We start from the raw sequence: 25,277 nt of genomic DNA, 5'->3' as shown, positions 1-25,277 counted from the left end.
ATACACACAGAAGTGGGGACACAAGGCTGAGGAAAAAGCTGTTGGTTCCCCCATCCTTTGACCAGTAGATACTATCTATAAATTTGAGTTATTTCTTCAAAAACAGTTGAATGATCATTAAGGGCGGGTACTTTGATGGTTAAACTTCCAAAGTGACCCGGTGAAACTTAGCTAGCTATAAATAGGCAGTTCCCAACGAAGAGGCCGCTTACCTGGCACATAAGCCAAAGAGCTGTAGCCATCTGGCAAAGGAAAAGTTAGCTCGACTGGCTGTGAGCCCTCATTGCCTATGGCCAGCTGGACGAGCAGAACAGCCATGGACACCTGCAAGTTGAGACAGTTCTGTAGCATCTGGGGCTCCGTCATGGCAGTCTTGGTAGAAAGATAGATGGTCATCAGCCGTTCAAACTGCTCACGAAGGTTGTCAGCGGCAGGGCTAGAACTTTGCTGAGCATCTCGCCAGGCAACCTGCAGCCGATGCAGGTTCTGGTTGATTTTTACCATCTGATCATGCAACCTGCCCCCAAGAAAGAAGAAGAGACTGGGTCAGGAGGCTCATACAGAGCAGCTGAGTACAGATTGTTCCAGAAAAACAAACCCTCATTTATTTATTCTAGTATCCTCTTTCGCGATATAGGGAGCTGCAATTGTGGTGACACAGAAGGCACTCTCGCAACTTACTGACAGGACAGGGGCAGGGGTTACAGCTCTGGGAAAACGTCACCAAGTATTTGACATCAATGACACGAACTATAAATAGCAGCCTTCAGATGAAAGCACCATCCAAAGACCAGAAGCTTTCTTTTTTTTTTTTTTTTTTTAAAGATTTTATTTATTTATTTGACAGAGAGAGATCACAAGTAGGCAGAGAGAGAGAGGAGGAAGCAGGCTCGCTGCTGAGCAGAGAGCCCGATGCGGGACTCGATCTCAGGACCCCGAGATCATGACCTGAGCCGAAGGCAGCGGCTTAACCCACTGAGCCACCCAGGCGCCCCCCAGAAGCTTTCTTGAAGAGGGTGTAGATTGGGCTGTTACCATGTAAAATAAGTAACGATTAGACAAAGTACAAAGAGAGCCCAACAGGATAGTCTGACACTGCACAGTTGCAATGATTGTACCTGGATATATTATACGGACAGTTTTTCTACAGTTAGTTGAGAACAAAAGCTTGAGGAGAAGGACTCTAAGTTAGTAACGACCACATATAAACTGGTAGCCTCCTGGGATGCAACCTAAGAAACAGCTTCTAGTCCTTTGTTGTTCAATATAAAATTACATTATTCTTTACAAAGGGTCAGCCAAATGTTCTCTAATGAAAGGAAGCCCCGTAATTCAATGTTACGGATAGTTGTTTCTCTATGGATACAGTCCAAAGTCATCTTCTTTGGCCCTGTAGACAATGTCTACGGTTAGCAAGCCAATACGGGGAGTCTAGATGACACAGTCATTTCTATGTCTGAATGTTGGTGGCTGAGCAGGTTAAACATATGCTGCGTTGCCTATTTTGTCATTTAAAATGTCGATGACTGGGATAGAAAAACTAATAAAGACAGAAATTTCATTTTTCTAGAAATTCACTTAGTTTTAAAAAATCCTCTGTGCCAATGTAAATATCCTGAGAAGACATTAAAAACTGCTATTCTCAGTACCTCTTCCTAAGGACTGTACCAACTTTCTTCTTCTTCTTTTTTTTTTTTAAAAGATTTTATTTATTTATTTGACAGAAAGAGACACAGCGAGAGCGAACACATGCAAGGGGAGTGGGAGAGGGATAAGTAGTGCTGAGCAGGGAGCCCGATGTGGGGCTCAATCCCAGGACCCTGGGATCATGACCTGAGCTGAAGGCAGATGCTTAAGGGCTGAGCCACCCAGGTGCCCCTGTAACAACTTCCTTATTTAAACTTGCAGTCATGTTCAGCTAATCCAGAGGACAGAAACAATCACAAAATGGTGTGTGGCCTGCCAGAACCAGAACTCTAGTTCTTAAATTTTCATGCTTCTAGAATCCTTTTGATCTTTGATACATAAATCTTTTGTGGTCCTACTGATCTTTTTGGTATTCCTGATAAACATTTCATTTCTTCTTCTTTAAAAAAAAAATTTTTTTTACTTTAAAGAGAGTGAGAGTACATGGGCGTATATGCTCGAGCCCCAAACATTTCTTTAATTTTGTCAGTTTTGTCTCTGTACCATAGACTAGAGCTTGGTCTTTTTCATCAAGAGTAGTAAGTAATGAAAATTCAAGAGCAGACAGTGAAAAGTTAAAAGAATTCCATTTTCACAGATCACAATAGGAAGATAGTGATTTAAAAATTTGCCAGTTTCGGGGCACTTGGGTGGCTCAGTCCGTTAAGCATCTGCCTTTGGCTCAGGTCATGATCCCAGTGTCCTGGGATCGAGTCACACATTGAGTTACCTGATCAGTGGGGGAGTCTGCTTCTTCCTCTCCCTCTGCCTGCTATTCCCTTTGCTTGTGCTCTGTTAAATAAATAAAATCTTAGAAATTTTTTTTTGAAAGTTTGGGGGTCCCTGGGTGGCTCAGCTGGTTGAGTCCAACTCTTCATTTCAGCTGCAGTCATGATCTCAGGATGGAGCCCTGAGTCAGGCTTTACGCTTAGCGGGGAAGTCTGCTTGAGGATTCTTTCTCCACCCCTCCCCGCCCCTTCCCCTGCTCTCTCTCTCTTTCTCTCTAAAATAAATAAATAAATCTTTTAAAAAATTTTCATGTTCAGTGAACAATACTAGTGTCTTTAATTTTAATTAGTATAGCAAGTAAAAAATGAAAAGTAAAGTAAAGTAATCTGGACAAAGGCAATTCACATAAATACGACAAAGTACATATAAAACCCCGTTCCTTTTAGATCCTAATGGGAGCCTTTAGAATGAAGTGAGGCTCACTTTCAACCTTTTGGTTTGTAACCCCACGAAACAGTTTCTGAATGACATTAGAGCAGTTACCTGTGAAATCCTAAGTACAAGGTGTACTCGGTCAGGACAAGGTTCTCTGTCACAAGGTTGTAGTTCTGGGGGAACTTTGGCTCCTGCATAGCTGGGATCAAACAAGTCTCTTTGTCCAAACCTCAAAGAAGGTAAAAGGAACAGTAAATGACTCGCCCCAGACTTTTGTCCTGGGTATCCAGTGTCCCCTTATTCCAGCTTAACTTCCATACTGCTACAATGAGAGTTTTTTTTTTTTCCTAGTAATTTCTTTTTAAAAACAAATGTAGGAAACACTGTCAATATTGCCAAGTGATAACAGTGGATCATCTCTATCTATTTGTGATTTTCCAGATTTATTTCCTGTTGACTATGTATTGCTTTTAGGATTAGAAGAGTCATAAAACGGAGGAAATACACCAAAATTAAGAGGAGTTCTTAATTTTTTTTCAAGAATGATTCACTTTGAATGACTTGTTTTCTTCTTTTCACTTCTCTGCATTGAGTTTTCTCCGAACTGGCCCCGATATTTTTCCTCCCTAGACTCATTTCCTGCCAATTCCCATACTCCTTTCCCACCTAGCACTCCCACTGAACTTCTCACTATTCCCCAATAAAGCCTTTCACAGCTTTGTATCTTTGTACTTTAAACCCAACTCATCTTTCAAGACTCGGCCACAAAGACTTCCAACTTCTGTAGAATTTATTATTCACTCTCTCCTTTGTGCCCCCATTGTTTAGCCCTATACGTATTATGATTATCTATTCATATATCTGCTTTCTTCTGGAGGCTTTGAGTTGAAAGATAAAACAGTGACTGTGCTTTATTATTTTTAGAAAGAATGAATCAATCAATACCCAAAGGCTGCTAAATTCAGAAAGAAAATCTAACGAAAGCACAATATCTAAAAACTACCATTTTAGACATCTGTCTTCTTAAAATTTATAGTAGCTTTGCTTTTTGCCTCATCTTGAGAAAGAGGCACCTTTGTGAAAAAGGATAAAAGTGATGTCTTAGATGTTACACACACACATACACATACGAGCACGCGCGTGTGCACACATCTTGAGAAGCCCAGTTCCCCCCTACCTCTCATGTGCACATTTTTAATTTTTCGTTCTTCATCATTCAACTCCTTCAGGGCACAGTAAGTGGGGTTAAAGGTGAGGAGCCGAGAGGATCTGGGTTTGCAAAACGGCTGGCATAGCTTCAGGAGAGCAGCACCCAGATTCAGAAAGAAGGCATCCGAGGCATACATTTGGAAGAAGATTTCTGGCATCTGATTGGCCCAAATCTTGGTGCGGCCTGCGTTTGCATGCAAACAGTTTCCAAGCCAGGACAAGATACAGTGTTTGGTTTCTGGAGAGAGCTGGAGTAAGTTCTTCAGCATCTGGTAGATCTTTTCATGGAACTGAGCCATGAACTGTTTAACCAGAAAACACAACCACAGAACATTCCAGTTTCACAATCCTCATATTTGTTTCTCCCAAACCTTAGCCACTGGCAATTTCCAAAAATATCCTAATCCTAATCTCTCTCACTCTCCCTTTGCTTTATACCCCAGTTCCGATTAAAAATTGTTTTTCTTTCTGAGCATTTATGAGAGATTGATTCCCCGATGAGCTGCCAAACTGCAGACAGCATTTACATAGCTTTAGGGGTCAGTAAATTTTTGTCCGCCAAGGGCCAGATGATAAATATTTTTGGCTTTGCAAACTATATGCTGACTGTGGCAACTATTCCAATTCTACCACTGTGGCAAAAAATCAAGCCATAAACAACATGCGTATGAACAGCCAAGGCTGTGTTCAACAGAACTATTTACCAAAACAGGTGGCAGGCCGGATCTGGCCACTGCAGTGATTTGCCAATTCCTGCCTAAATGGGTCAACCACTTACTGCCTCATGTTGGCCAGACCTCTGCTGGAATTCTCACTAAGAAGCCCAAATGGAGAGGACGTTGGTGGAAGGAAGAAAAGGAAAAAAATTCGGTTTATATGCTGGAGTTCAGTTGGAAGATTTTAGGAGCCCAGGTCGTAAGAGACAGCTTGGTGTCAACAGCAGGGTCTGAGGGGAAGTGGCTGCGCCCCAGCACTGCGCAAAGAGCCACAGCAGCTTATTCTTAAACTGTGTACCGGCTTCTCCTCTGCCCTGAGCCTGGGCTGAAAAGAGGACAATTTCTTTACGTGATTACAGTAGAAAGCCAAGCAGATTGATCTGCTTCCCCAAAGAGGCTCAAGCGGCCTTATCTGCATCTGCTTCCCGAGGAAACGCGACTTCACCTAGGATTAGGGGGCTGGGAGACAGTGGTAAACAGTTCCACCTGATGGATGTTGGCCTCTTGCACTTTGATCTCCTGGGGACTGGAACGAGATGGATTCAGGAAGTAGCCATGATTTTCTACTACACCTGGAGTCTTTAATAAGCAGGAGATATTCAGGATTACTCCCAGCAAGGTCTTCTGGTACATCTGCCCATTGCTAGGGTCCTTGGGCTGAATGTACTCTACAAAAACCTAAAGGAGAAAACAAGTCCTACTTATTCGTCTATGTGAGGAGATAAAGGTAGTGGGGTGAGAGGATCTCAAAGAGTCAAGTCCATACAACAACCAATGTATCTTTTTTTAATTCAACAGGTAATATTACAGCACGTTCAGGACAGGGACCCATAAAGCGTTAAATCTCCAGTGCAAATGCGTATGTACCACTTTCAAACCTACCTTTGCCATATCCTTCTGCCTAGTGAAATAGAGAAGAATATCCAGATACGCATAAAACAGGATCTGACAGAGTTCTAGATCTTTTATTCGGCCCAATAAAATATCGAACACTGGAATCATGACTTCTGGAAATGTGCGCACTTCCTCATCCAATATCAAGGCTTCAATGACCTCTTCGAGAAATTCAGTTACATCTTCAAAATCTAACAGATGACAAATGAGAGGAAAAGAAGCTTGTGGCGATTTTTATATGCTTTTACACGCAGGCTCTCTACCCTTCTCACACTTCTGATAATTCTACTGGTATTCAACCCCAGAGGTCAAGATATGAGCGCTCTTCCTTAATTTATCCTTTCTGGAACCATAGTGGCTCTGAGGCTTTCTAATGCAATTAAAGGACTTTAATTTGGAAACCAAAATGTAGAAACTCAGTGATCTTGCTTATGTACTTACGGGCTCCTTGGATGGCTTCCAACATCAAATCTACCAGCTGCTCATGAATGTTCTGGTCAACATAGATCTCTGGGGTGAGGAGGACTGTTCGGGTATTGGACACGGTGAGGTTCCTGCACTGCACTGCAAAGGGGAGCAAGTTCTCTGGAACTTTGGTAATCTGGAAATAGAATGAAGAAGAGAGGGGAGAGTCTAGCTCTATGACCTGAACAAGGGTGACCACAGCAAACGGAATGAAAAAGACAATGTACCCCAGAAGAGTACTGCTGTCCTGTGGATGCTTGAAAATTCGTAGGAGTTCATTCTTTGGGGTTAAGAATCTCCTAACTGCTAGAATTCTTATCCTGGAGTGACCAAGCTTAGTGCACTCTGTTATTTACAGCTCAGTGGAAATGAGTCTATCACACATTTCTCCGCCCCCTCCCCTGACCTTTTATTTAAGAGTATGACTTTGTCAGGTTTGTAGGAGAATAGGAGGCCCTGGTTAACTGGGGAAAGGGGTAGACCCCAAGCTACCGAAAAGACAAATGAAAACTTTTGACAACTCATAGTGCCTCTCATTTCTAGTTCCCGATATATTATGATGTATATAAACTGATATAAAAGACACTCATCCAACCCCCTGGCTTCCATATTAAAGTCAAACCCAAGAGTACCACACAGTTCTCAATGGGAAATATTCCTTACCTCTTCCTTAGCTCTTTGGAAGCAGGAATAAAGGTAACAAAAAATGTGCCTCTCCCCCGCATCTCGATCAGCAGAGAGATTCAACGTCGTAGAAGAAGTCATGTTGATCAAGTGGTTGCCCGGGTCCTGAAGTAGCAAGCGAGCGAAGACAGCCTTCAAGAAAATCAAACAAACGAAACGCTAAACCGCTGCAAAGTTAATCTTAGGACATCAAGATGTAGGTCATTTTGACACAGGTTACTGCCAGAGTCACAGGATGTAGAGTGAAGGGGGAATATAAGTTCCGCCCTTACACTTTAGAAAATATTAGGTATATAAATATAACCGTATGTGTTGATCCTTGAACTATATGGGTTTTTGACATGGATATTTTTTCAATAAATACAGAAAAGCACTGTAAATGCATTTTCTCTCGCTTCTGATTTTCTTTGTAACATTTTCTTTTCCCTAGCTGACTTTATTGTTTCTTATCTATAAAGCTTCCTGGCAACAGTATGCTATTAGTTCAAGTCTTTGGAGAGTCAGAAGTTATGTGTGGATTTTCGACGCCCCCTAACTCCCATGTTGCTCAAGGGTCACCTGTACAGTTCTCCCAAATAGAGTTCAAGTATCTAGTATAGCCTAGCATACATACAATAGGTATTAAAACAGTATTTGCTGAATGGTGTGGAGAATCAGCAATTGAACTTATACATGGAATTTACTCCTCTGCGTGACTGCTGGCCTTACTCAGTCTTATATAAAGATATAAAGATAATTTAAACACATAAAGTTAAATTACAAGTTGTCAAGTGTCTGTCCTACTAAAGTTTTATTCCTTTAATGTTCATTAGGCACTTACAAGGTAAAACACAGTTTTGATTTTGGGAAAGATAAAAAGACATGGGCCTTGCCCTCGAGAACTAAAGGGTCTGATAGGGGAGATAAAATAGGTACATAAAAAAAGGCCACTACATGTGACAGAGGTGACAACTGCCATTCGAGAGGCACAGATAGGTCACTCCAGGAATTTAGATATGTGGCCATGGTAAATGAGAAGATCCCCAAAGAGGAACACCACAGACAATGTTAAGAGATAGAGTTACGTAAGCAATGTCGCAGCTGGAGAAACACGAGCAGGGCTCAACTGCACGGCTAGTCTGTGCTGAAAGCACTCTTGAAAGGAATATCAGAAATGGTACCTGCTCCACATTGTTCATATCAAGCCAGTCTTGATCTTCCAGGTCTACTGCCATTTCTTCCAAATACACACAACGGCTGGGGATGCCATTCCCACTTTTCAAGCTGGGGTCACCTGGGAAATGATTTTAATCTGGCAGGTTAAGGATAACGCTTCTGTCTTACACAGACAACCGATCTCGACAGCATTTCTCTTGAACTCCAAGTCTGACTCAGGTAGTATCAGGGTAATCTTGACACACAAAGCAGTATCTAAAGACTTAAGGTTTTTCAAAGAGTCAAAGAGCATGTCAGGTTTTGTTATAAACCTAACATCATGAATCCCAGATATTAGCACCTACTTTGGGGTTTAACCACAGATAGGACATAGAGGGAAAACATGACCTGACGCCTCGTCGGGCTTCCGTCTAAACGTTCAGGTCAACTCTGAGAAGAAAAAGGATTTGGCTACCACTCGTGTTTCCCTTTTGAGGTGGTAAAGGCAAGGAGCTATATGGTCCGGTCTGTACCAAAATGGTAATCAAAGCTGCACCTGTGTCTAAATACTATTTTTAGGTCACATCCACAGGGAGTACAGTGCGTTTGTTTAACCATTAGATACAATAAGTTTCTAAGAGCAAGTTCCTCGCCCAAACAGGAAGGGAAGAGTAATGAACAGACCAGCTCCCGGTCTGTAACTCACTGTTGTCCAGAGTAATGAGGAAGATCCTTTGGATCATGTGATTGATGTTGAGTTGTTCACATATTTCCTGCTGTGAACGGAAGGAGCGGCTAATCTCAGCCACAGAGTAATCAAATTCATCCAGGCTTTCTGACACACTATTATCCGAGTCATCTGGGCTAGCTGGGAGTTCATCTGCCAGAAAATGTAAGCCATTAACAGTTAAACTCATCTCTTTAAGAGAACCAAGTATACTATCAAAAATGATAAATGTTATCAAGAGAAAGATAATTCTGGATGGGAAACAAGTTAATTATTGAATTAGGGAACATCTCAAGTCAGGCAACATCTTTTTTAAAAAACTGAGGTGTAACATTTAAAAAATGACGTATAACATTCTTATTAGTTTCAGGTATACAACACAATGATTCGCTATTTGTATATATTACAAAATGGTCAACACAATAATTCTAGGTAACATCTGTCAACATAGTTATAAATATTGTTCTCTCTTGTGAAGAGAACTTTTAAGATCTACTTAGTAACTTTCAAATATGCAATATACTATTATTAACTACAGTCACATGCTATTCATTATATCCCTATGGCTTATTTATTTTATAACTGAACTCTGATACTTTTGATCCCTGTATCTACCCCACCCCGGGCAACCACCAATCTGTTCTCTGTATCTATGAGCTTTCTTTCTCTTTTTTAGATATCACCTAGAACTGAGAACATTTGTTTGTATTTGTCTTTTTCTGTCTGATCGGTTTCATTGCACACAGGTCCATCCATGTTTTGCAAATGGCAATAATATCCCATTGTGTGTGTGGTGTGTGCGTGTGTGTGTATCGTATTTTATTCATCCATTCACCCATCAACAGACACAGGCTGTTTCCATGTCTTGGCTATTATAAATAATGCTGCAACAAACACAGGGGTGCACAGATCTTTTTTTTTAAGTTAGTGTTTTTGTTTTCCTTGTGTAAATACCCAGAAGTAGAATGTTGGATTATATGGGAGTTCTATTTTTAATTTTTTGAAATATCTCTATAATGTTTTCCATAGTGGCTGCACCATTTTTTTTTTTTAAAGATTTTATTTATTTATTTGTCAGAGACAGAGGGAGAGAGAGCGAGCGAGCACAGGCAGACAGAGAGGCAGGCAGAGGCAGAGGGAGAAGCAGGCTCCCTGCTGAGCAAGGAGCCCGATGTGGGACTCGATCCCAGGACTCTGGGATCATGACCTGAGCCGAAGGCAGCTGCTTAACCAACTGAGCCACCCAGGCGTCCTGTGGCTGCACCATTTTATATTCTCATCAACAGTGCACTGGGGCGGGTGGAGGGGGTTCCCTTTCTCCACATCCTCACTGACACTTGTTATTTTTTGTCTTTTTGATAGCAGCCATTCTAACAGGTATGAGGTGATACCTCATTCTGGTTTTGATTTGCATTTCTTTGATGATGAGTGATGCTGAGCACCTTTTCATGTACCTGTTTGTCAGCTATATATCTTCTTTGGAAAAATGTCTATAGAGATCCTTTGCCCATTTTTAAACTGGATTATTTGTGTGTTTTTTCTTTTCTTCTCTTGAGAGTTGTATTGGGTAACATCTTAAGTACAGGATTTTGAAATCCCTGGCTGTAAATCCCACCACATTTTACAAATCAAAAATGTTATCCTCCTACTCCATTTTATTTTTTCACTCCATACTACCAAAAATAGCAACACTGCGTTCCCTACAGAATCTTAGTGAACAGAGAATTACCTGTAATAGATCAATATGCCTTTAATTATTTTAAATATATGGCTTTTTTCCCCCCAATTTTAAAGAACACATATATTTGAATAATTCCAAACTGTATACAAAAACACAATATAAAAAGTCTCCTCTGAAAGTTAGCAAAGTGTTTCAGACTTTTTCCCCCCCTTATTCTGGTGCTAATGTTTATCGCTAGGATTTTCAGTTTAAAAAAAGTGGGGGGGAATCATACTATATATACTGCTTTTCAGCCTGCTTAATCAGCACCGGGGTGCCTGGGTGGCTCAGTGGGTTAAAGCCTCTGCCTTCAGCTCAGGTCTTGATCCCAGGGTCCTGAGATTGAGCCCCACATGGAGCTCTCTGCTCAGCAGGGTGCCTGCTTCCTTTCTTCTCTCTCTGCCTGCCTCTCTGCCTATTTGTGATCTCTGTCTATCAAATAAATAAATAAATAAAATCTTAAAAAAAAAAACAAAATAAACTTAATCAGCACCAATATCCTTCCCTGCTAGGTCATTTATAGGCCTACCTCATTCTGTGTAATGGCTGCACTGTATTGCATTGTATGCACACACTCTGACTTGTATAGCTACTTCTCAACTGATGAACATTGGGGCTGTTTCCAATTTTTCATGATTTCGAACACTACTGCACCGAATAGAACTCTTTTTTGTATGCCTGTGTGAATATCTCTGTAAGGTAAATTTGTAGAAGCGAAACTGCCAAGTTAAAGAGTTTGCACATTTAAAAATTAACATTATTACCAAATCATCCTCAGAAAGACTGCTCTTATTACAAACCCCTCAGCAGTCTGAGAGTGCACCTGCTCAAATCCTCACAAATCGCATAAGTAAACATATCCCCGCATTACTGGGCGGGGCTCCAATTGTTAGTGAGACTGGATTTTTAAAGTCATTTGATTGTTGCATATAAACTGCTTATCTGAATCTTTCCTCCTCTAATTCATTACTATTTCTTTTATTGATTGGATCTCTTTATTTCTGTAAAAAGCAACCTTGCCTTAGGAGATCGTAGGAGGAAAAGGGGAGTGAGGAATAGGAATTATAAGGAAATGGGAAAATATGATTTATGAGTAGGTGGCTGAGGGAAATTTTGCTACATAGATGCTTAGTTCCTATCGGTCTCGGGGTTCAGAGGAGAACTTAACTATATAAGAGTAATGTGACAGAATGCTTGTCCTTCTGGCTGTCAGCAGACAGTTGCCTCTCAGAATGGAACTGAGGCTGAAGGAGTACAAGGGTGGTGCTGTTTACCAAAAGCCACATGCGTGTGCATCTGCTTCTCTACTGACAGTGATTTTCTGAAAGGCCAGGTAAAACACTCAGAGGTTAAGAGTTGCTTTAGTATGGTGAGTTTAGTCACTGTGAAGCTCAACACAGGAGGCCAAAGGTTTTGGCAGAGTTCTAACTGCTGGTGGAAAACAGGTTAGACCTGGTGGCATGCTAAACTCAGTATAAACAAACTAAAACGAGGAGAAGCCAAAATAGTAACAGGATCGCATGTACCTGATTTATCCCCCGGCTCGGTGCCTGCAACGCTCCCAACTCTAACCAGCCTGAAGTCTGCTGACAGCCAGAAGGACAAGCATCTGTCACTCTACTCCTATACGATTAAGTTCCCTGCTGAACCCTGAAAGCAACAGGTGCTAAGAACCTTTGTAGCAAAATTTCCCCCAACCACATACTCATAAATCACGTTTCCCCATTTTCTTATATTCCCACTCCCCGTGCCCCTTTTCCTCCTACAATCTCCTAATGCAAGAATCTGGAAGAGACAGACGGAGACCCAGAGCTGCCTCCTTCTATCATGGTAGAAAGTCAATGTTACATATACTCCCCCCTTGCTTCATCATCACCTGTCCATTACTCATCTGTCTTGCCCTTACCTCCTTTTCATTCAGTCCTGAAAAAGGAGCAAGGCTACGACTTAGCTATGTATACCAGTACTTATGAAATAAACAAAATAAAGGGAAAACACAAACATTTCTCTTTTCCAAAAAATACTATTATTCTCTTCAGAGGGAGAAAGGGAGCAATTTCTGGCTTGAAAGATCGTGACTACCCTCCAAAGACTGATAAATTTGAGAAACACCATATTAATTCCTCTAGGCTATATGTCTTCTCACAGGAGGAAGTTAGACCCGATCTTAATTTTGGTCCTAAATGAGGAAACCCAGCCCCAGTTGCCTAATGGATAAGGCACTGGCCTCCTAAATGAGGAAACCCATTTTTCTGACTAGTGAGATATTGATTTCTTTTTTCACATTAAGGCAAAGGATCAGATTTTCTTTCCTTTTTAAATTTTTTTTAAATTTTTTATTAGCATATATTGTAGTATTAGCCACAGGAGTACAGGTCTGTGAATCATCAGGCTTACACACTCACCATAGCACATACCCTCCCCAACGTCCATACCCCCCCTCCCAGCAATCCTCAGTTTGTTTTGAGAGATTAAGAGTCTCTTACGGTTTGTCTGCCTCCCAAAGGATCAGATTTTCTTAGAAAGCTGTTCTAACAGCATTATGCTATGAAAGGGGCCACTCTATGGAACAGAAGAGGTATTTTGCTTGGGATCAACTCTGAAGTACCAAGCTTCAGAACAAATTTCACTTACTTGTCTACCAAAAAGCCAAAAAGCTTTTGTAATTCTTCCTTTTATACATCTGCTTTCTACAGCTGCATGTAACCTGCTTTCTACACCTAGGGCTACAACCTCATCTTCCTATGTTAAAAAGATTGATTGAAATGAGCTTTTGCCAGGTGATTTTAAAAATAAACAGCTCGACAGCACTGGGATCACGACTAGCACCTGTTACTATAGAACCACCCTGGTCTCTCCTTATGCAGCTGGTAGAGGGGTGGGGTGGGGGGACCAGGACCCGAAAACGAAACAAAGAAGAAAAATGAACAAAAACCCCAATTTATGCTCTAAATGAACAAAAAGCCTGACCTGTGCCCCCAGGTCGACTCCAATTGCAATTACCAACCCTAACACTTCACTTGGGAAGACCCTAATCTAGGTCATGTCCGCTGCTACTGGCTCCCCTACTTACCAGACTGCTGCTTCAGCTGCTCTTTTTGGATTGCCGCAAACTGCTTGGCATCAGCCAGGGAGCCAAAAAGAGCAGCAAAGGGGTTACTTGAGATGTTGTTGTTATTCTCCTGGTCTGTCATTTCACTTTAAAGTATCCTCCATGCAGACCTAGGGGGAGGGGCTGCAAAGAGGACAGGTATTAGACACGGAGGGGCGGATACGACGACAGCTGGGATTATACCTACAGTCGGTTCCTTTCCCATTTCGTGAACACAACGCATGTAAAAAGGCTCTGGGTAAGACCTTCCAATTCCTGTTCCAACATTCAAGATATTTTTGGCAAAATGGTTACAAACCCACCAACTGGATAAGTTGGCTTGATTTGGGGGTGGCTAAAACCAAAAAGCTTTAAAAATGTTCAAGCTGGAGGGGTGCCTGGGTGGCTCAGTGGGTTAAAGCCTCTGCCTTCGGCCAGGTCATGATCCCAGGGTCCTGGGATCGAGCCCCGCATCGGGCTCTCCACTCAGTGGGGAGCCTGCTTCCTCCTCTCTCTCCCCTGCCTCTCTGCCTACTTGTGATCTCTCTCTCTGTCAAATAAATAAAATAAAACCTTAAAAAAAAAAAAAGGAATTTGTGTGTGTCGGCAGTATTATAAAAAACCAGATAAGTAGTAGAAATTAAATCTAGGGGGCGCCTGGGTGGCTCAGTGGGTTAGGGCCTCTGCCTTCGGCTCTGGTCATGATCCCGGGGTGCTGGGATCGAGCCCCGCATCAGGCTCTCTGCTCCGCAGGGAGCCTGCTTAGCTTCCTCTCTCTGTCTGCCTGCCTCTCTGCCTGCTTGTGATCTCTGTCTATCAAATAAATAAATCTTTAAAGCCACCCAGGCGCTCCAAATTCCTTTTTAAAAAAAAATTTATTTTATTTTTTCAGTGTTCCAAGATTCATTGTTCGCACACCAAATTCCTAATGTGGAACAGGAAACAGGTATTTCCCTCAAAGGTATTTAGCGGAGCTGACCGAGCCTGCGTTTGCACCTGTCTGATTACACTTCCTCATTCAAGCACCAAAGGGACTCAGAGGCCCGACAGGATGAGTGTGTGAGTGGAGTGCCCCGAAAGCTTTCTCCCCCTCCTGAACTTTTAGGGCCACAAGCACAGAAATACAACCATGAAAAGGGTGGGGAAGAGACAAATGGTATGAATATTCGGCTCACAAGGATATTGAACCGCTAAAAGGACAGAGGCCTTAAAGAATGAGGGAAGGAGAAAAAAATTTTTTGGGTCTACCTTTAATCTCCTGAGGTAAGACTCCCTACAGAATCATACCAACAAAAGCTAATGCAAGTCGGAAAAGTTACCCTTATTTTTTGGAGGAAGAGAGACTCTAACACTTCTTGACAATTCTGAGACACCTCCACCAGTTGCTTCAAGCTCCTTGGTTGTGTTTTCTGCGTAACAGGCAATGGCTAATCATCTGTACTGACTTAGGCACACAGTCTGGTCACCTCTCAGCATTGTTCTGGGCTTTACTGCTTAAGGAAATGAACTATCAGCTGTTGCTCTATATATTTTATTTTTTGCAATGCATAGTTTAGTTAAGCTTAATAACCCAAAAATAAAAATAGCACCTTTAGTGCTAGAATTCCCAATGCTCCTTGAGAGGACTTCCCCCTCACTTAACCACTGCATAAGCTTAACTGTTACCCCTAATTCAGGTAGAGACGCTAACGATTGTCTCATTGTTGGCTGATCACCACCCTACCTCTAACTTAAGGTACCCCAAGGTCCAGAGGCATGCAAGAAGTATAGTGAACTCTTGTCATTTTCTGTCTTTGAAACATCCTCTTTTTTTCAACATGACACCCTACATTTTTCCTTTGGGGATCCATCCCATCCTCTCCATGTGTTCAGAAGGGGATGGCCTCACTCACTAGCTCCAGGAATGAGCATATAAATCTGGCCTGGCCAAAAAGAACGCATCATACTCAGGCCAAAGTGACTGATTGAGGAGTGGGCACAAGACACTGACAAGGCCTATCAGAATCAATGAACACCCAGCTTCAAGCCTTTGGCTGAACCTACAGAAGAGAACTATTTTTTCCTGCTTGGTAAGAAAGGGTAAGCAGGGTTAAGAAATAAACCTGGAGGGGTAGCTGTGTGGCTCAGTGGGTTAAAGCCTCTGCCTCCGGCTCGGGCCATAATCCCAGGGAGCTGGGATCGAGCCCCACATCGGGCTCTCTGCTCAGCAGGGAGCCTGCTTCCCTTCCCCTCTCTGTCTGCCTCTCTGCCTACTTGTGATCTCTGTCAAATAAAGAAAGAAAATCTTTTAAAAAATAAATAAGGGGTGCCTGGGTGGCTCAGTGGCTTAGGCCGCTGCCTTCGGCTCGGGTCATGATCTCAGGGTCCTGGGATCGAGTCCCGCGTCGGGCTCTCTGTTTGGCGGGGAGCCTGCTTCCCTCTCTCTCTCTGCTGCCTGCCTGCCTCTCCATCTACTTGTGATTTCTCTCTGTCAAATAAATAAATGAAATCTTTAAAAATAAATAAATAAATAAATAAATAAACCTGGAATTGCCATCTTTCCACCATCTAGAAGAAGCCTAGCACCAAACTAAGTCAAGATAGAGGAAAACAGTGTTGAAAGATGGAGAGTCTTTCAGTTATTTAAAAAAAAAAAAAAAAAAAAAAAAGCCAACAGATGTCCCTATACTGTGTAAGCCAGTTTGAAAATTTTTTTTTTAAGACTTTATTTATTTATTTGACAGACAGAGATCACAAGTAGGCAGAGAGGCAGACAGAGAGAGAGGGAGAAGCAGGCTGGCCGCTGAGCAGATAGCCCGATGCGGGGCTCGATCCCAGGACCCTGGGATTATGGCCTGAGCCGGAGGCAGAGGCTTTAATCACTGAACCACCCAGGCGCCCCTTGAATGGGCTTTTAAAAACAGCCTGAGGGGTACCTGACTGGCTCAGTCAGTAGAGCATGCAACTCCTGATGTTGAGTTTCTAAGCTGAAACCCCATGTTAGGAGTAGAGATTACTTAAAAATAAAATCTTAGGGATGCCTGGGTGGCTCAGTAGGTTAAGTGACTGCCTTTGCCTCTGGTCATGATCCCAGGGTCCTGGAATTGAGTCCTACATTCAACTCCTTGTTCAGCGGGCAGTCTGCTTACCCCTATGCCTGCTGCTCCCCACCCCCAATCCTGCTTGTGTGTCCTCTCCTTGAGAAACAAATAAATAAATAGTCTTGGGGTGCCTGGGTGGTTCAGTCAGTTAAGCCTCTCCTTCAGCTTAGATCATGATCCCAGGGTCCTGGGTTCAGGCCCTGCATCTGGCTCCCTGCTCGGTGGGGAGCCTGCTTCTCCATCTCCCCATGCCTCTCCCCACCTCTTTTTTGCTCTCTCTCTCTCTCTCCTCTCTCTTTCAAATAAATAAATTAAAACAAACAATACAAAGGAGATGCATTATCTGCACCTCTAAGAGGTAGAAAGGAAGCAAGGTGAAGTCAGGAATACAGAACATATGAAAAGATAGACTCCTAAGACTATCAAGACAAATAAACAGGATTTATGATAATAAATGGCATTATTTCCTCCTTTCTCAATATTACACTGTTACATTATAAAAAGAAGCTGGGGTGCCTGGTTGGCACAGTCGGTTAAGTGTCCAGTGCTTGGTTTCAGCTCAGGTCATGATCTCAAGAGTGTGGGACAGAGCTCCATGTCAGGTTCCACACTCAAGTGTAGTCTGCTTAAGACTCTCTTTCCCTCTCCCTCTGCCCCTCCCTGCTGCATGCACATGTGCACTCTCTAAGACAAATAAATCTTAGAAAAAAAAAAAAAAGAAGTTAGCTTCCCATTACATTTTATAATAGGATTTATAACTTCCTACGTTGTATTACTAAAGCAGATCTCTACCTTGCTAGACAGTAAGCAATTTGAGTATAGTTTCATATCTGATTAGTTTTTTTTCTGTGTCTGGAATTATATATCACAATCACAAAGTCCCAAATAAATCTTTATTAACTGATTCAATCTTACATATCATTACTCCTGACCTCCTTTGAAGGCACCCATGATCCTATTTCAAGGTAAGGGCTTTACTGTGTGTCTTGGGTTGCAGCAGCAGGTCAAGCTTCTGGGTCAGACACTTGAGGCTCTTTGGTATCTCAGGATGTGTAGAATAGAGAATGGAAATAAATCTCTTGTCATCTCTGCTATATGTCTTTTTGAAGAACAAAAAATTTCTGCCTACTTTACTAAGTTCATCCTTCTCATATGAACTTCAAAGCTGTGAAAAGACTACTTTCATAGTCCAATATTGTGTAACCACTTATAGAAAAGTTTCACAGAAAAAGGGAAGAATGATGGGAACCTTTGTGGAGATGTCAGTATAGATACGTTCGATGGTCTCACAAATGTAACAGTACCTAGATATCACCCACTCCAACAGGTCTGATGAAATGGAAGCCTGATTTTTAAAAAAAAATGTATTTATTTATTTGACAGAGAGGGACACAACAAGAGAGGGAACACAAGCAAGGAGAGTGGGAGAGGGAGAAGCCGGCTTCCCGCTGAGCAAGGAGCCCGAGATGGGGCTCTATCCCAAGACCCTGGGACCATGGCCTGAGTCGAAGGCATATACTTAATGACTGAGCCACCCAGGTGCCCCAATATTTTGTCTGTTTTAATATTCAATGTCACCAATTACTTATAATCTCTTATTTTCCACTGCCATACAGAGATACAGTACCATTCTGTTGTCAGTCTTTGGGATGGTGCCACCATCAAACCTTAGGAGCTCTTGGATTTGATTACCCTTTTTTTTTTTTTTAAAGATTTTATTTTTTTACTTATTTATTTGAGAGAGAGAGATAGAGAGATTATGAGAGAGATTACACAAGAACATGAGCCAGGGGTTGGGGGCTGGGGAGGGCACTGGGGGAGAGAGAGAGAAGCAGACTCCCCTGAGCAGGGAGCCCGAACTGGGGCTCCATTTCAGGACCCAGAGATCATGACCTGAGACAGTCTGACACTTAACCATCTGAGCCACCCAGGCGCCCCAGAGTTGCTTCCTTTTTAATATGTCCTACTTAAAAGCACATTTCACTCTGATATACTTACTGCAAGGTTTTATATCTACAATAAGTATTTACTTCCAGTCCTACAAAATCCTCTTACCCTTCCTACTGCCATTCACTCTTTTGTTTATGAACAGCACTGCTAATCCCTAAGGACCATTGTCAGCTCTTAAAGAGGAGAGCACACAAATGTTTTAACATTAGACTTGGTGTTACTTTTAGGGAAATACGTAGAATACTTCGTAAAATTGGACTGACAAAATCATGCTTCAGTGAATCATGCTTTTTAAGGTATCTGTCCTGGTGAGGCATTAAACCAAGAAGGAATGAAAATGTTTTCAATGTTATACGTTCCACCTCAAAATTCTTTTACGTCTGGCTAGAATGGTAACAAATCCTAACAACAGATCAACAAGCTAGAAGGATCTCAAGACAAAAAGCCAAAAGCATTCTTTCTCGGGTCCCATTCTATCTCAGGAGGGTTCCCATAGGAGACCAAAATAATGAGACCAAACGAGTCCTTGCTCTGGGAGCGAAAAACTGATTCCAAAGAGAAAACCCATCAAATATAAGCTCCTGAGCTGCGGATACTCAATCTTATCAGTGTCCTCCAGGACCTACTGATGAGGGAGCACGAAGCACAGTGCCAGGGGAGTTTTGAGTAGTGAAATGATCACCTGCCTTAAGAAATGTTAATATCTTGCCATATGTATTCAACTGGTTTCACTGCTGCGAATCGTGCTTAATTCCCCCTTCTCTGACATCTGGCTGTTTGTTGTTTACGCTTTGCATTTCATCTCTCCAGGTTCCACAAGGGATTCCTGGCAAGGAGGGAGACCCACCCACTCGGCGCTCGTTCTAGAGAAAGGAAGTCAAAGATAACGCAAGGCCAGCATTGTGGCCTGTTCCTGGAAGGGAATGGCAAAAGGGGGAGAGGTGCCAGAAGGTGCCATAAAGGGGTCCCAAATCAGAAAGGGTCGAAGTTCACGAGGGAGAGGGTCAAGGGTCAGGAAGGCACAGGAGAAGCAATTTTGGAGGCAAGAATGCAGAGACTTGGAGTGGCATTCAGCTAGGAGAAGAAAATCTCATCGCAAACTCAACGATCCCCTCCCGTCAAGCTATTTCCTCTTACCAGAGCCTGAAGGGCCACCAGCGACGACACGACAAGCCTCAGGGGCCGAAGGGTTCCCACTTCCGACTCAGCACGGCAACCGGAACTTACATCATGATCAGGCGCCGGGCCTTGTGGAATCTCATCAGGGCGCCGGAAACAGGGTGTGCCCCTCTGCGCTGGGAACTGGCGCGCAAACATCTCCACAGCGCACGCGCTGGCTGGCTGGGCGGGGCGGAAGTGGCCGGAAGTGGCCTTGGGCTCCGGCCGGGCGGGTCGGGGGCGGGTCGGGGGCGGGCCGGGGGAGGGCCGGGGGGGCGGGTCAGGGGGCGGGGGCATGGGGTGGTGGTTAGTTTGGAGTTTGGTGAAACACTAGGCCGTTTTTGAAATCTGGTGTATTGCGAGGGGCCATGACTTGGTGATCCTGGGTGCTGCTGGCAACCTCTGTGGGCTTTCCTTTCTATTTTTCCCTTCAGTGACATGCCCTTTTGAAGCAGGTTCTGTTACTCTTCATAGATTATCATTATCTCTGGGGCAACAGCAACAAGAATAACAGCAATAACACTAATAGAAAGTTTTGAGCTCTTATTAGGTGTCAGGCAGTGTGCTAAGATATGCTAGGGTTGGCTTTCAGTTTTATCTGTGAAGGGGTGACAACATGCATGCTACAAGGTTACTTTGAGGTATACAAAGGCAGTGAAAGCAGCATACTTTTCAAGAGAGCAAGTGAAAAGACAATGCATAGAATGAGACCAAATATTTGTAAATCACGTGTCTGATAAAGGATTAATGTCCAAAATATATAAAGAACTTCTACAACTCAACAACAAACCACAGTGTGATTAAAAGATGGGCAATGGACTTGAAAAGACTTTCCTTCAAGGAAGATATATGAGTGGCCAATAAGCCCATGAAAAAGATGCTTGGTGACACTAAGGCAAACTGAAACTGCAATGAAATAATACCTCACATCCTTGAGGAAGTCTATTAACAAAAAAACTGGAAAATAAGTGTTGGTGAAGAGGAGGAGAAATAAGGAACCCTTGGGCATTGCTGATGGGATTGTAAAATATTGCAGCACTTTGGGAAAATTTTGGTGGTTCCTCATAGAGTTAAACAGAATTACTGTATGATACGGCAATTCTGCTTCTGAGTATATGCCACAAAGGACTGAAGGCAGGGACTCAAACAGATATTTGTACATCAATGCGCATAACAATGTTATTCATAATAGCTAAAAGGGGGAAACTAATCAAAATGTGCATTGACAAATGAATGGATAAACAAAATGTGGTATATACATACAATTGACTATTATCTAGCCTTAAAAGGTCTGAAATTCTAATACATGCCACAACATGGATAAACCTTGAAAACATTATGTTATATGAAAAAAACCAGACACAAAAGGACAGATATTGTATGATTCCACTTATATGTTATACCTGGGATAGGCAAATTCATTGGGATAGAATAGTGGAATAGAGGTTACCAGGGTCTGGAGGAAGGGAAGAATGGAGAATTATTTTTTATTTTTATTTTTATTATTTTTTAAAGATTTTATTTATTTATTTGACACAGAGAGAGAGATCACAAGTAGGCAGAGCAGCAGGCAGAGAAAGAGGAGAAGCAGACTCCCTGCTGAGCAGAGAGCCCGACACAGGGCTCCATCCCAGGACCCTGAGATCATGACCTGAGCCAAAGGCATAGGCTTTCAGAGACCTGAACCACCCAGGTGCCCCGAGAATTATTTTTTAGTGAGTACAGAGGTTAAGATGATGAAAAAAGTTCCCAAAATGTTTGTGGTGGTGGTTGCACAGCATTGTGATTGTATTTAATGCCACTGAATAGTACACTTAAAATATTTAAAATGGTAAATTTCATGTTATGTGTATTTCGCCTCCCACCCAGCTATACACCCACACACAGCCCTGTGCAATCTTTGAATGCTAGTCTTATTCCAGCATTATGCTAGTTTTTGAAAATACATTAGTAAAAAGTACACAAGTCTTTTCCTGCTTGGAGCTTACAGTCTGGTGAGGGTGGAGTGGTAACTTAAAATTAATGGGCATGGAGTGCCTGGGTGGTTTAGTCACTAAGTGTCTGCATTTGGCTCAGGTTTTTGTCTCAGGGTCCTGGGACTGAAACCCACATGGCCGCCTTACTGGGCAGGAATCCTGCTTCTCCCTCTCCCACACCCCCTGCTTGTGTTCCCTCTCTCACTGTCTCTCTCTCTCTGTCAAATAAATAAATAAAATCTTTAAAAAAAACCCAAAAATCAATGGACATAAGATGGATAATTCAAAAAGTAGTTCTGGAATGACTGGGTAGCTATGCAGTGTGCAAGTTAGTATGTTAGGCCTTTACATTAAAATTAACTCAAGATGGATCATTCATTTAAATGTATAAAATGAAACCATAAAAAGGTCAGAGGAAGTTATAGAAAAACTTTTAAAAAATAATAATCTTTAAAAAAAAAGATTTTGTTTCTTTTTTTTTAAACATTTTTTTTAAAAGATTTTATTTATTTATTTGACAGAGATCACAAATAGGCAGAGAGGCAGGAGAGAGACAGAGGAAGCAGGCTCCCCGCAGAGCAGGGAGCCCGATGCGGGGCTCGATCCCAGGACCCTGGGATCATGACCTGAGCCGAAGGCAGAGGCTTTAACCCACTGAGCCACCCAGGCACCCCAAGATTTTATTTCTTTATTTGAGAGAGAGAATGAGCAGTTGGGAGTGGCACTTCCCACTGAGCAGGCAGCCCAATATGGGGCTGGATCCCAGGACCCTGGGATCATGACTTGAGCTGAAGACAGATGCTTAACTGACTGAGCCCCAGGTGCCCCTGAAAGAAAAATGTTAAATTGGGGAAGACCTTTCTAAATAGGAAACAACCTAGAAGCTGAAAGAAACCAGTGAATTCTACTATATGCAGGTAAATAAAATGTACACAGAAAACCAATCATCATCAAGTCAAAGAATGAATACCAAAACTGGAAAAATATCTGCAACTAATATCACAAACAAAAGATCTAGTTTTCCACATATGTAAAGGGCTGTTGCAAGTCAATAAGAAAAAATAAAAGAATATGACCCTATATATCATGAGAAGGAAAAACACATGGTTCACTTCTTCTATTTTTTATAAGGAAAACATAAATTAAAACTATACTGAGATGCCACGTTTAACTTTTTTTTAAAAAAGATTTTATTTATTTGTCAGAGAGAGAGTACACACAACCAGGCAGAGAGGCAGGCAGAGAGAGAGGAGGAAGCAGGCTCCCTGCTGAGCAAGGGGCCCAATGTGGGACTCGATCCCAGGGCCCGAGGATCATGACCGGAGCCGAAGGCAGCGGCTTAACCAACTGAGCCACCCAGGTGTCCCAATGCCACGTTTAACTTATCAGATTGGCAAAGTTCAAAAAATATGGAGCAAAAAGCACTCTCAATTATTGTAATTGGGAGTAACCTCCATGAAGTGCAATTTGGCAATATTTAATAAAATTATAAGTGCAAATACATTATGGCTTCCAAATCTCATTTATTTGTATTTGTTATGAATTGTCCTAAGTATGTACAAAATTACATTTGTCAGCAATAAAACTATGAAGCTTTCGAAACTATAAAAGGAAGACATAGGAGAAATCTTTGTGACCTTGGGTTTGGCAAAGATTTCTTAGGAATGATACCAAAAGCACAATCTATTAAAAAAATAGGTAAAATGAGCTTCATCCAAATTAAAAATTTTTTGGCTTCAAAAGGCACCATGAAGAGAATGAAAAGATAAGCCTCAGACTAGTAGATGTATTTGCAAATCTTATATGTAATAAAGGACTCGTATTCAAAATATAAAGACCTCTTTCAATTCAATAGTAAGACATACAAACAATCCAAATTAAAAAAAATTAGAATAGACATTTCACCAAAGATAAAAGAATGGTGGACAAGTATATGAAAAGATGTTCAATAACATCAGTTATTAGGGAAATGCAAATTAAAGGTACAATAAGATACCATTTTATACCTAGGAGAATGGCTATACTAAAAAAAAAAATGAGGTAACAGATATTGGTCAGGATTTGGAGAAATAGAAACCCTTATCCATTGCTAGTGGGAATGTAAATGGTCCAGGGAATTTTAAAAAGTTAAACATAAATTTGTTATACAACCCAGCAGTTCTTCACTTCCTAGAGAAATGAAGATGTGAGGTCCACAAAAAGATTAGCATGAAAATATCCAACACATTGTATAATTAACAGCATATTGCATGATTTCATTTATATGAAATGTACAAAAAAGGCAAATCTGACAGAAAAGAGATTAGTGGTTGCCTGGGGCTGAGATTGGAAACAGGGAATGACTGCAAACAGCAAAAGAAATCTTAAGAGGGTGATGGAAACGTTCTAATGATTATGGTGATTACACAGCTGGGTAAATTTTGTAAAAGTCACTGAGAACAGGGGAAATCGGTTAAAATGACTGAATTTTATAGCATGTAAATTATATCTCAATACAATTATTTTTATTTTTTAAAAGATTTTATTTATTTAACAGGGAGAGACACAGCAGAGAGGGAACATAAAGCAGAGGGAGAGGGAGAAGCAGGCTTCCCTCTGAGCAGGGAGCCCAACTAGTGGCTCGGGCCCAGGACCCTGGGATCATGACCTGAGCTGCAGGCAGACGTTTAATGACAGAGCCACCTGGGAGCCCGTGTACAATTATTTTTATTTATATTTATTTATTTATTTATTTATTTTTAAAGATTTTATGTATTTATTTGACAGACCGAGATTACAAGTAGGTGGAGAGGCAGGCAGAGAGAGAGAAAGAAGCAGGCTCCCGGTGGAGCAGAGAGCCCGATGCGGAGCTCGATCCCAGGACCCTGGGATCATGACCTGAGCCGAAGTCAGAGGCTTTAAACCACTGACCCACCCAGGTGCCCTTTATTTTTATTTATTTTATTTTAAAAAGATTTTATTTATTTATTTGAGAGAGAGAGAGCATGAGAGGGGAAGGGGTCAGAGGAAGAAGCAGACTTCCCGCTCAGCAGATTGCCCAATGCTGGATGCGATCCCAGGTCGTTTAACCAACTGAGCCACCCAGGCACCCCCTATAAAATTGTTTTTAAAATGACACTTAGACAACGTTAGTCATTGCAGCATTGCAAGAGCAAAATGTTGGCAGCAATATTTTGTCTGTCCATGTGGGGTGATTAAATAAATCATAGCGAATCTATGTAATGTGGTTGCACTTTAAAAAGACTGCTTTACTTACTGATATGAAATAATCTTAAGGTTTATTAGGTGAAAAGTGCAAGATGTATAGTATGACACCATTTGTGTGAAAAATAGAGAAGGGAAGAATCATGTGTACTTAAGAGTGCTTATGAAAAAAAAAGAAAGTTTGCTCATGTATGCCTAGAATACCTCTGATTTAAATACCTATATATTTACCTTATAAAGATACATAAGAAACTAGTATATTGTTTGTCTCTGGAAAGGACATCTGAATGGCTGGGGATGGAGGTGGAGGGAGACCTTTCATTGCATATCTGGACGATGTAAATTGCGAAAGTAAATTACAGAAAGTAAATAAAAATTAGAAGTTTAAAAAGCAATATTCAAATAGAGGGGGTTATGGG

The 25,277-nt window shown here is 41.8% G+C and overlaps 1 protein-coding gene across 1 annotated transcript in view; it reads right to left on the bottom strand.

Annotated features, from left to right (window-relative positions):
• Positions 1-19,741, bottom strand: part of UBE4A (ubiquitination factor E4A) — a 41,859-nt gene extending 22,118 nt beyond the window's left edge. Inside the window, exons 1-11 of the mRNA XM_044257939.1 lie at positions 19,658-19,741; positions 13,473-13,634; positions 8,659-8,832; positions 7,979-8,091; positions 6,798-6,950; positions 6,111-6,270; positions 5,658-5,860; positions 5,262-5,453; positions 4,028-4,361; positions 2,959-3,079; positions 213-517 (exon numbers count right to left, since the gene is read on the bottom strand). Coding sequence (XP_044113874.1) covers positions 213-517; positions 2,959-3,079; positions 4,028-4,361; positions 5,262-5,453; positions 5,658-5,860; positions 6,111-6,270; positions 6,798-6,950; positions 7,979-8,091; positions 8,659-8,832; positions 13,473-13,593 — 1,876 coding nt within the window. The 5' untranslated portion in view covers positions 13,594-13,634; positions 19,658-19,741. The remainder of the gene's footprint in view (positions 1-212; positions 518-2,958; positions 3,080-4,027; positions 4,362-5,261; positions 5,454-5,657; positions 5,861-6,110; positions 6,271-6,797; positions 6,951-7,978; positions 8,092-8,658; positions 8,833-13,472; positions 13,635-19,657) is intronic.
• Between the last annotated feature and the right edge of the window lie 5,536 nt (positions 19,742-25,277).

This window comes from Neovison vison, chromosome 7 (genome assembly GCF_020171115.1).
Source record: "Neovison vison isolate M4711 chromosome 7, ASM_NN_V1, whole genome shotgun sequence".
Classification (NCBI taxonomy): Eukaryota; Metazoa; Chordata; class Mammalia; order Carnivora; family Mustelidae; genus Neogale; species Neogale vison.
The sequence above is the reverse complement of the archived record's forward strand: the minus strand, read 5'-3'. Positions and strand labels throughout refer to the sequence as shown.